Raw genomic sequence first — 12,708 nt, forward strand, 5'->3', positions numbered from 1 at the left:
CAACCAATTGATGACATGGTTTTAAACGACAATAGTAAATTCTATAGGAAATGTGAAGTTACATATATACTGGACAAATTAATGGATCAAGGGTCAATTACACTTCTACTAGACACAAACCAAATCTAAAATGTTTTATCGATCTACTTAGGACCCATTCCCATGGCCTAGGTATATTGATCCAGGTCTGTGGGACTCATTGATAGACAAACCTAAATACTTTTCAGTTGACTTTAACATTGACCCTTCCCATCAACTACCATATGTATTTTTTATTTTCTCTACAATTTTCCACCATTTCTTTCTCTAGTTTTCCTTCTTCCTTTTCTTCTTTGGCTTTCAAGCTCAAAACAGGTCTCGCATGTTCAACTTACAAATGTATGTGCAAAAACTTTTTCCCCACATCAGCTCTTGATTTTCCCTTCTTTCCCTCCTCTCTTTTGAAGAAGTTCGATCACTTTTCTATCCCAGTTTTTTCTTTGCTTTTATAACCCATTTTCTAACTTCCTTGAACTCTCCACTCCAGCCCACGTACATCCTTAATCTTATATTTCATGGTTCCCCAAAGTTGGGGTACAGTATGTCCAAGCTTATGCCTATCTTTTAAAGCCTATTTGGCTGGCATAAGGCTTATTCCACTCCCCATGGCTGCTTTATTCTTGAACTGAATTCTGCCAGGGCATGCAAGCATATTTGGATCTTTTAATGACAAAGCAGGGCATATAGCTGTTTTCATTCATACGTGATGCTCCAGTAATTCATAATTTTTAAGAGAATTAAAAAAGCAAATAATTATTACTGATTAATAGACACTTCTTTTTTATCATATAAACAACATTGTATGATTTACCACTTCGGTAGGCTCAATGACTAAGACATCTCACACAATTGTACTAGTAAATTCTAATTTTCTTTTTCAATTCTTTTATTTCTTTACTAAACAATTCCGGTAATTCAAACTAGAAACATTGCAAATGAACTCCTAAAAAACATATACTGTAGCATGATGCCCCATTTAATTCAATTGACCCATAGTACTCTCAACTTTCTTTTTTAATTTTTCTTTCTCATATTATGTTTATGTTCCATGTTTGTTAATTTTTACTTAATGTTTGATCACAATCTTCGAAACTGCTGGATCTACTATAATATTGAAATCCAGTTTTCAACCCTTCATATGCCATTTAAGATAATTGCCACTTAGTCAGATCCACTATAATGGAAAGTTTTAAACAGGATGTGAAACATGTAAAATTTTATTGATAAGTTTTATAGACAATTAGGAAGAGAAATGATACCTGTGCTATAGAAGTAAAGCACTCAAGCAACGGAAATAGATCTTTGTCACTATTTGAAAGTTGCTGCCACTTTGAGATTAAGGGAGGCATCAAAATATCAAGATACTTCGGCTGCCAATGAGCACCACAATCTCAAGAATAAGTTCCTCATTTAAGTCCAGATTCTTGATAGCAAGAAAAAAGAAAAAGTATATGTTACTATGTTAAAAATGCCAATACCTGATTTAATTCTCCCCCAACTGCATCTGCAAGAGTACCAATAGCATCATAGACAATCCGGAGGTTCCGTCTCTAGTTGTGGAAAAAGAAAACAAACCATAGACAGGGTATGCAAAAGTTAGTTGAGTGACTTGGAAATTTGAAAGATTCACATAAATGCATTAATTCATAACTTCCATGGTACTGCTTGACATATGACCTAGCTAACATAATAATGAGTTCAAAGCAAGTAAAAGCTAAAAACAGACCTGGTATTTCCTATAAGCACATAAGAGGTGCTGCAAAATGATTTCCAGGTGTGGTGCCAATTCTTCTGCAGCCTCCTGCTAGCAGCAAGACATCGTACACATAAATTAGAATGTAAAGGATAATTATCAATTCATAACTGCAGAAAGAACCTCTTCAAGAGTTGCAAAAGCTGAGCAAGCAGCCTCCTGCACTCGCTTATTAGTATCCAATATCCTTCTAAGCAGACCCATGAGAACTTTATCAAATTGTTCATAACCATTTTGATGACCAATGCCCTGCATTATCAAGTAAATATAATCAGGAGAACGACCATACAGTTTCCCTCCTAAGACCATGAAAACAACAATACACGAATTCAAGACACATACACTAGTAAAAAGAAGGTCAATATGAAGCCAAACTACCAGAATAACAATATATGCAAAAGCAATACCAGATAATGGTTTGAAGTTTACAAAAAATGTTCACCAGATAAAAGGCTATTTTAATGTTGTCAGAGATGCAAATGAGAAACAATACAGTCTCCCTACTAAGAAATGAAACCAACAATACATCGATTCAAGAGACACACACCAGTAAAAATAAGGTAAATATGAAGCCAAACTACCTGAATAATAATATACGAAAAAGCAATACTAGATAATAGTTTGAAGCAAGAACGGCGGAACCGGTACCGGGCACCGTACCGGTTGTCCGGCAGGACGAGTCGGTACGGGCCCGTGCCGACACATCCTCTACGGCGGGGGAGAGGGGGGACGAGAAAGGAAAAGAGAGAGGGAGTGGGGGAGGGAGGGAGAGGGAAGAGAGAGGCCGGCCGTTGCCGGCCGACGAAAGCCAGGGATCCTCCGCGCGAAGGAGGCGGAGCCCCGCCTCCACATCTCCCCGCCGGCCTCTCTTCCTCTCTCTCTCTCTTTTCTTCTTCTCCTTCCCCTCCGACGAGGCGTCTCGATTTCAATGGCGAAACCGTCCCGATCCGCCGCCGGTACGGCCTGGAACGCCGGAGCCGGGTGTTCGGGACGATTCTGCAAACCTTAATTTGAAGTTTACAAAAATTGTTCCCCAGATAGAAGGTTATTTTAGTTATCAAAGATGCGAACGAGAATAACTCATCATCAATGCATGCATTAGCATGCATTAATTTTGGATCCATGATAAGCGTCTCAAAAATCCATTATAGAGTACATATAGAGTGGTCAAAGAATGCAACAGAGGAGGTAATTGTGTTCACATGCATCATTTAGGATCCAAAGATGAAAAAGAATAATTATTCCATGATAAAATAGAGTAACCATCCGTTTTCTTCACATGACATGTATAAGGCATGCCATACAATGGAAATAAAAATCCATGGGTCGATCCATGAATTTGTAATGGATCCATGGGGTAGCTAATGAGAGGTGGTGTTGAGAAATAGAAAATTTGAAAGGAATTATTCCTATGGAACCACTAATTGGTCATACCTGTATTGCAATAAATCTCGGTTTTTAGTCAATAATAAGATTATGTAGAAGAGAAGAACGAGCAGTTTAAGGCATCGCATTGGAACTGCTATATAGGCACTTAGGAGGTGGTTGGCCTTGAGTACTCCGATTTACAAGGATACACTATGAACACCATTGCATGGTAAGAGAAATGAGATCAACATTTGCTATGAAGTGTGAGGGAATACGAGCTGGTCGAGTTGGTAAAGTCATTTGGTGTTGATACAAGAGATATGAGTTCAAGTCTTATCTTCACCTCAATTCGTGCTCTTAATGAATTATTGATGGCCATTATCTATCTTTTTCTTCGAAAAAGGTGATGAACTTGAAAGATCATTTGAAGCTAGCATGAGAGTCAAAATACGCCTTTCTTGTGGGTAAATGAGCCCCCGAGCCTGTCTCTTTTCTGTTGGTCACACCTTCTCTTTCTCCCTTCTATTTTTCATTGGACTATATGAGTCATGCATATATCCATACTCAAAATGGATCACCTCATGAAGATATACTACAAGCAGTCAAACATTAGTTGTCAATTGACTTTCAAAGCAAATCCTTATAACGTGCGTTGTCCCATCATAGTGCCTGGAACTATTACCAATTTATACCCTTGACCTATGAACGCTTTCCACCAAGGTCCTTAGAATGAAGAATAAACTAACAAATTGTTAATTAAACAGAAAAACTAAATAATAAAACATTTTTTATCACATGCAGATAATCATATGATAAATTTGTTCATATAATAAGTATCTTCACAAATCCTTTGCATCACCACTGTTGCCCCTTCATGTCTAACCATTACATGAACTCATTTTCGTCATTACTAATAATTGTGGTGTTGTAACCAAAATTAGCTTGCAGTTGTAGCCATCCGACATTACTCTATAGATCTCTATAATCTATACACAAAGCTCGGCCAGCATTGGATAGCACTAGAACAACATTCATTAACTAATTAATCACTTAAATGTCATCTTTGGTTGCCAAGAGTGGAAATCATGGTTATCTCATTCTCTGAATATCCAATCCCGGGAAATATTAGGAATGAGTACTTTATGATGATTATAAAAGATAATATAATAGAAATAACATAATATAATGCAATTTAGTATATGATATATAACATAATTAGAATATAATGACATATTACTGTAATAGTGTGGTAATTATAGAATCATCATAATTATAAAATACAATTTAATAATAAAAATAACAAAATAGAAAATAAAATAATATGATAGCATATTATTATATTATAATATAATACTAATAATTTTAATTTTGCTAATGTAAATGTTATTATTATGTACTAATATTACTAATGATGATGAATATTGATGATAAAATATAATATTATATATAATTCAATGAGTTCTGTAATATACTATATATAAAATGTACAATAGAATACATCTATATTACAGTAATAATAATTGTAGTAATATATAATACCAATATTTTATAATGATTGATACCATTATGTTCTATAATGAGACGAACTATTTCAAGAGCAGACGATATCTACTTTCGTTTCAAAAATCAATAATAGTGCATCCAAATGGAAGATCCGCACCATTAATTAGGATATAAACCACTAAAAATGTCTAAAAATCAAAATTTATAAATTTAGGTGGCCTCTACAAAAAAAAGGGTTTATAGATTTCAATATAATTGAAATGTGTGAATATGATAATATCTTTCATGAATTATTAGAACCCATTGATTCAAACTTTTCTAAGATCTTTACTTTCTATTACGAAGCCAATAATGGAAACACCTTATAAGGAATTTTAGGAATTTTCTATTGATCCATTATAAGGGCGCAAAAATGAAGGGTTAAAATCAAGGTTCGCCAAACCGACCGTACCGATGCATTGGTACAAGTACGGAACCAACCGGTTCCAACCCAGTTTGGGTCGGAACCGTTTTTATACGCTGTACCGTACCGGTGCACATCCGCACCAGTTCGGTACAGGCTGAACCGACCGGAATCCATTTTTATACGCTGTACCGTACCTGTGCACATCCGCACCGGTTCGGTACAGGTTGAACCGACCAATTCCGGTCGGTTCAGCATATCTTGGTTAAAATACTATAAAACTATATTTTGATATAATCTAAGCATGAAAATCTATTGATTTTTGATCTATACACATTTTAAGATATGTAGATCATAACAATAAGGCGGATTCTCAATTTAAACAATTCATCATTTATTTTAGCATACTAGCACAATAGAAACCATCTATTTTTATGTCCACGTGGTGCATAGGTTAGAAACGGCCAAAATTTGGGATATTTGGTTTCTAGGCATTTTTAATGATATAATCATGATCAACATTGTGAATCTTCGAATTGGATTTCCCATTATTGAGGAGCATAGTCCATCTCTTATATAATAATATATAATATTGATATTATATGATTATAAATTACATTCTGTATAATAATATTGGCATAGAAATATTTATAATATTATATTATCCAGTAGACAACATATTACTATGACATATCTTCTATGTATCTATCAAAAAGAATACCTTCGATGTGTAACTTGTATTAACAAATATTATAAATATCATAAGTAAGAAACTCATTTTATTGGTACAAATATATCAAACACTAGGGAAAAAGATACCAAAGACCCCTCAAGTGTGGTTTTACCGCTTTTCTAGGAAACAGATACCGTTGGAATCACCATTCAAGTGTCCAAGTGAATTGCTAAATATGGGAATAGGCTGGAATGGGAAACTAATACCCATTTCCACCCCCAATTCTAGAGAAGAACCAAATGTGGTCAAAGTATATTTTGGAAAGTATTATTTGAGAATTGAGATAAAGATCTATTCTAAGTTTCTTGGTTTCTTAATAAGGTATCTCGAACTCACCAAACTACAATTACACCCAACAACAATTATATGAAAATCATTGTCATTTTACAGAAACCATCAACCATAGCAAGTAGGTGAGGTGCCTAGCATCAACCACGATCATTAGCATTTAGTGTACAAAAGCATTATCGGTAGATATCAGCCTATTCTACAATACCACCTATAAAGTTCGGCATCAAATGTAAAGCTACGAATAAGAAAAAAAATATATTCATGTCATCACTATATCATTGCTTTGTCATGTCAAAAGGCTAACTAGAGCACCAAATAGAGCCACCTGTTCATAAGAAGACCCACTTAGAACTCTTTCCTCAAGATAGTGGACTTTCTTCAAGTTTCCCAAGCTCCTTTCCGGTTATAGATAAGAAGCATAGCAAAAAGCTTGGCAATAATCGATGAAGTTTGTTATTGAATTCTAAAGAAAATAAGTTGAAACATTTAAAGTAACCAGTGTTTTGTTAAAAAAAAAGAAATTATTAATAGAGAAGATTTCTGAAATGAGTAAAAATCTATACAAATCTTTTAACGTGATGTTAATTGGTCTTGAACCGAAGGTATAATTATAGAAATGGATTGGATGATTGAAATAAGACATTCCAATTTCAACTTCATGGCTTAAAGGCACAAGTTTAATTAGGTATTTCCAGAATTCACGCACTAGGGAACTCTCTCAAAAAAATCAGTGGCCTTCCAGCATTAAAATGTGTTTAAACATGCTAGTGGAGAAATTCTTATACTATTCTCCCCCTCCCTCTCCCTCTCCCTGTTTCGGTACACTCCGGCACGGCACGGCAAGGCACATACCCATACCATACCGAACCGGTTGACGGCCAGCATGAGCCCCAATATCGGTCCGGCAGACCTTGGTGCATATTGTTAGGGATATATTGCTTAGTGCAAAATCTGAGGAAGATGATTAAGGATGTTATTGATACAGCAAATGGACATGAAGCACCATGGAACTGTATGTCATTAAGAACAAGCATGAAAAGACCAAAAACGTTATGCAACTACTTGAATATTTTTAAATTAGATTCCTCTTTCCCTATAAAAGTTGCAGTTCCTTTAACCCACATATTTTCTAAACAAGAATTGGTTGTCTAATAGGGAAATGATCACATTTGAACACATAATGGCAATCCATTTACAACTATAGGATGCTATAAAATTAGAATAAGCAGTAAAAGATGACATTGTCCTTGAATATCAAAAATAAAATAAGCTGATTAGAAGCCTGTGATATCCATTTTATAAGTAAAAGAGGCAAAAAAATGGCAATGCTTAAACAACTTTCTTGGAGTCACAAATGGAAATTAATAAAAAAGAGACTGTAATGGAGCACAGTATATATATCAGGCAATCCAATCCGGTGCAACTTATATTCACCTGAATGATGTACTTGCTAAAACGGGAAAGTGTCCAACAAGTGATACTCCGTATAAGAGGAAATTTATCATCCAGAAGTGGTATAAGGAATGCAATAATCTGCAACAGAATACAAACAGCCCAGCAATTACATAGTACACCTCAACGATTAAGAGTAACAGAGCCAGCAAATGCACGAAACTAATTAACATATATACAGCAAACCAGATAACATATTTGAACTGAAATGAAAAGCAGCACATGATATTAAATCATTTTGACAAGCCTACTCAGCAAACAAGGCAACAAATGGTAGCATTCTAGAGTTCAAGCTTCTGTGCATATTTTCCTCATGTGAGGGTTCCCGCACATGACCAAGTGAATGATTAGTGTTGTTGTTCGATGGGAAAATGTCCATTCTTCACAAATGAAGAAGAGTGCTCAGCGTGCCACCTTATCTCTTGTCCCTCATCTTAGAAATTTCTGCATAGCTACAATGCATTCATCATATGCTGTATTGACATCAAGCTTCTGCGTTTATTTTCCTCATGACTAGGTTCCCACACATGACCAAGTGAATGATTAGGATTGGCATTCAACAGGCAAATATCCCTTCTTCACAAATGAAGATGATTGTTGAGCATGCCACAATCTCTTCTGTTATCTCAGAAAATTCTACAAAGCTACAATGCTTTCAGCTGCTTCAGCATATGCTGTCTTCACCATAATTATCAGCATTTTGAGCTCATTCATGGTATTTAATAAATACTTAAAAGCAAGATACGTTATCTCAGTACCATGCCCCATACCGGTGCCACCCTGTCACTATGTCGGTATGCCCGTTACGGAGGCCAATTCAGCATACCAAGTGTTGATACATCCTCCGTACCATATACTGGTATGGTATGGTATGCCCCATACCAGCCAGTTCAATATGGTACAATATGGCTTACCATGCTTAAAAGTTTAGAATAGTTGCACAAGCTCTCTTTTGGCCTTCATAAATATAATGCAAAAAGGAATCTTCAACGGGGCATGGGAAACAGCAAATAATTTGACAATGATCTCCAAATTTTTTATTTTGACTAATGAATTGAAGTATAAATATATCTACCAAAGCCATCCACCTTCAGCATTCCACATGAGGTTCTTTTCAAAACATTAGGTCCGGTTTTTCGTATGCTCGACCAACCACATTCATTTATTCATATATAAAATATGTAATAGTACCATGATGTAAAGACTCCAGGTGCTAACATGATGTCTAACACTAATATGGCAAGCAGTTCAAAAATTTTGGGCATACAACTAATTGTGACTTAAAAGGATAAATATGTTCTCTTAGCATTATTTTTCTTATGGTGGCCGACTGTTAATGCTGCAGATTATTTTTAATATGGTACGCCGTACCAGCCCGAATCAGACGGTACAGGACATACCGTACCATACCGGTTCGGTACCGGTACTCGGTACGAGTATCGTATCGACACTCGGTATGCCAAAAAAACTTCATACCATACCGTACCGACACTGTGCTAGTGGGGCACCAGTAGGGGGTCTGGTATTGAGACGACGAACTTTAATTTTTAACAAGAGATAGTAATTGTGCCATGTAAACAAGATAATATAATATACATGTATATAACAATAATTTTTCCAGTAGACAGTAAATAGTAACTCATGTTGATACGGCATGACTATTTGCTTATTAAAACTATATGAATTAAGCAGTCTAAAATGCTCATCCTTTCACCTATGGGTATCGTCAGAGAAATACCTCAGGAAGATGAGGGTAAAGTCCATTAATGCATCCTTCTGCGATGGCACCAATTGCCAGAACAGCAGCCTCCCTCTCCTTCCACACAGAATCATTTGTTGTTGGTAGCTTTTGCTGCCAAAATTAAAACAATTTAAAAATATGCCAATGAATTCAACATAGGCTACTATTACAGCATTAGCTTTCAAGTATGTAACCAATATATCAGCTAAATACAGGTTGCATAAAGAAATTTACAAGATAGATAATCATATTGATCTATAAAAGATTATAGAAAGACTAGTGTTTAGCATGTGCTATGCTAACGAGATGTGCCAATGAATTTGACATGGGCTACTACAGCTGTCTGATGCATGGATGCATGTGAGCAACTCAAAAGGCTAATAGATGGTTATGATTCCATCAACCAACAAAGTATTTTGTGGACAGGTCTGATCCCATTAAACAAACTTGACCTCAACACATGCAAAAGAACATAACAATATAATTGATATTTGACAGACTATTATCATATCATCAACTGATGGAATATTTGATATATGGCTTCGATCCAATTATCCAACTTTGTAACTGGCAAAGGCAATGCACATGATTGATAATAGCAAAGAAATCATTTGATCAACAGATGCAATCCTACCAACCATTTTGCTTTTTTTCTTCTAATGTGAACTGACAAATGCATTCCCCCTTTTGATTTACTCTCTTGAAACTTCCCTCCAGAAAGATGAAAGGGGGTATATGTATAAAGAAAGGAAGCACAAACAAAATACTACCTAAAGACTGATCACAAACAGAGAGGAAATATTTGATGAACGGCTGTAATTCCATCAGCCAGCATGATCATATCTCCTTTTGATTTTGAATTTATGGAAGGTATATTCAGACAGAAAGGAGGGGGAACATATATGCAGAAAGAGAGTACACAAAATGTTGTTCGAGATAAAGATTCACTTTCCCAGCACCAAATCAAGACCAACATGTACTTTTCCCAAGACCGGAGGTTCCACATACAGTCTTCACTTCGGGAATTTAAAAGGGAAAAACAAAAATTAAAAGAAATAGCAGAACATGCTCAAGTTTCTGCAAGTCCTTCAACAATACACATCGTGAGATAATTGTTGCAGTACAGACCCAGTGATCCATAGATCAAAGGGTCAAAAGTGATTTAGACAACAATTCACCAGGTTACGGGACCTCAATAATCACATTCTTGTTTGGTTTGGAAAAGCAATTTTCAACATCTACAAGTGATATTTCACGGCCCTTGACCAGATACTAATAAAAGTCAAGAGTGGTTAAAGTTGCAGCTGTAACTTGATAATGAATTTATTCGAGAGTTGATTGCTCTGTCTTTTTTTTTCTATGAGGATGTCATCTAGTAATATTGTCATTAAGGTATTACAGGCACATATATGGTCCAAATTTTTAGCTCCATTAGGATCAGGATAATGAAGGATCTAACAGAAGAGAAGGATTTTACAGAAATAATTTGTAACTTAAGATATACAAAATATTAAATTTGTCATTTTGTTGAAGTGGGGATTTCGCTACTCATCATCTTATACCTCCTCCTGGTCTTTCTTCCATCTTCTAATCTCCTCTTCTTCACAAGGCCTCGTCTTATTAATATCTCCGTTGTTTTTATAATCACCCAAAGCATCAATAATTTTGTTCAATACTCGCAAGCAGTTAACTAAAGAAATTGTTCAGCCACCTGTTTTTTGTGGCAAGTTGCCACATATCAGCTGTGCAAGCCATCTTTGCTCACCAATATAACCTTAAAAGTAGTAACAAAAGAGATATTCGCACTGGCTCTTTTCCGCGTAATCCCATATTCCAGCATGGTTATTGCTCATTTTGTTAATTTTATATCACTTAAGATTCTTGGTAGCAGGATTTTTTCATTTATGGTGGTGCACCCGCTTCTGAATCTCCAGTGAAACTCGTCCCTGCACCTGCTTCCTAGGTGTTTTCTTATTTAATTCTTTAAGACAAGCTTCCCATGCCAGCATTTGACCTGCTTTAGGTAACTAAGCCTAACAACCAAAGCAGACTTTTGCTAACTCTCTCTAATGAACCTATAATTAAATAAACTCATGTAGACAAAACAGCATTGTTTGATTGGCTCATAAATTCTGTATTTTACCTTCAAAGCTGCATACAGAAACATTTAAAGACCAGAAGACCATGGAATAAAAAAGTCTTATATCAAACTACTCCGGACAGGTTCAGAATCAGAAATTGGAGATAACTTCTACAAAATACACCTGCAATCAACTATTAGAAATTATTACAGCCATAAACAGCAAGCCTTGACCCAACTTTCTGGGTTGGTGTTATGCATCCTTCTTCATGGATTCATCCTATTAAGGGCCATCAGGTATTTCAAACTAGCAAACAGAAGACCAAATTGGGCAGACCTTAAGCCATAGATTCACACTTCATTTTCTCCAAAGTTGAGAGGAAATTCAATCATTTAGTCCATCCCTCTTTGTAACAAGCCACAAATACTCATTATTTTCATTTTTCATAAAGTTCACCTTATAATTCATGCAGTTATTTGGGTCTGAAAGATTGTCCATGGCTCCTTTGCTATATTTATGCATGGGGTCAGTTAGTCCTCAAGGAAAAACTAGCATATTATTGGATTTCCTTTGCTTCTGATGGTGAATAATAAGAAAATGGAATACGCTGTACAAATGTTGTTTTATCATGTTCCAAAAAACATGCTCAAAGGGGTTCGACATAAGAAGCTCTTTTTTAAAAATGAAACTGCTAAAGCATTGGCACAGTTCTCTCTCACTATATGAATTATGCAACTGCATACTTCCTGCTGAGTTAAGCAAAGCAGCAGGTTGAAACCAGATGATAAAGGTGGTTCACATAATACAAACAGCATAAATAAGGCAACAAAAGCAGCAACCTATGCATGTACAATGGAGGGTAAAGATTTGGCCAAAATGTCATACACGGTTAAAAGCATTTTTTTCTGATCTCAGGACAGAAATCAGTTATATGTAAAATTCTACCTCTAGAACAAACAATCAAAAATGAAGTTGGATCCCGTGTTTTGTCTTTAAACTTTCACTACCATAGTCCAAACAGAAGGTCAAATAATAAAAATAGGCACTTAAAGATACTTGAGCCATTTGATACAACAGGAACAGATCACACTATTTTGTTAACTTGAGCACAAACATAAATGACTCTTACCATTGTAACTATAAGTATATACCTTTTTCACAAAAGCAAGACTTCACAGTTACCTGAATTAAAGGCATCAATGTAGGTAGAATCTCATCACCATAAACATTTGAAAGAATATCCAATCCAGCTGCACTGCATTTCCGTAAATTCCAAACATTGACAGTTTCATCATCCTGTAGATGGCAGCAATCAAGAACACATAACATGAAGAAGCTCAGAGT

General features: G+C 35.6%; 1 protein-coding gene across 5 annotated transcripts in view; it reads right to left on the reverse strand.

Annotated features, from left to right (window-relative positions):
- Positions 1-12,708, reverse strand: part of LOC103711297 (transportin-1-like) — a 60,759-nt gene that overhangs the window by 21,629 nt on the left and 26,422 nt on the right. For all 5 annotated transcript variants that reach the window (XR_005507409.3, XR_015971111.2, XM_088706729.2 and 2 more), the window contains exons 12-18: positions 12,547-12,660; positions 9,281-9,394; positions 7,525-7,623; positions 1,916-2,041; positions 1,766-1,840; positions 1,518-1,589; positions 1,299-1,409 (exon numbers count right to left, since the gene is read on the reverse strand). Coding sequence is in view for 3 of the 5 variants with exons in the window: in XM_088706729.2 (XP_088562855.2) it covers positions 1,299-1,409; positions 1,518-1,589; positions 1,766-1,840; positions 1,916-2,041; positions 7,525-7,623; positions 9,281-9,394; positions 12,547-12,660 (711 nt within the window). In the remaining 2 variants the exon portion in view is untranslated. The remainder of the gene's footprint in view (positions 1-1,298; positions 1,410-1,517; positions 1,590-1,765; positions 1,841-1,915; positions 2,042-7,524; positions 7,624-9,280; positions 9,395-12,546; positions 12,661-12,708) is intronic.

The sequence above is a fragment of the Phoenix dactylifera genome, chromosome 11 (assembly GCF_051530095.1).
Source record: "Phoenix dactylifera cultivar Ajwa chromosome 11, Ajwa_hap1_PhDact_Kaust_v1.1, whole genome shotgun sequence".
Lineage (NCBI taxonomy): Eukaryota > Viridiplantae > Streptophyta > Magnoliopsida > Arecales > Arecaceae > Phoenix > Phoenix dactylifera.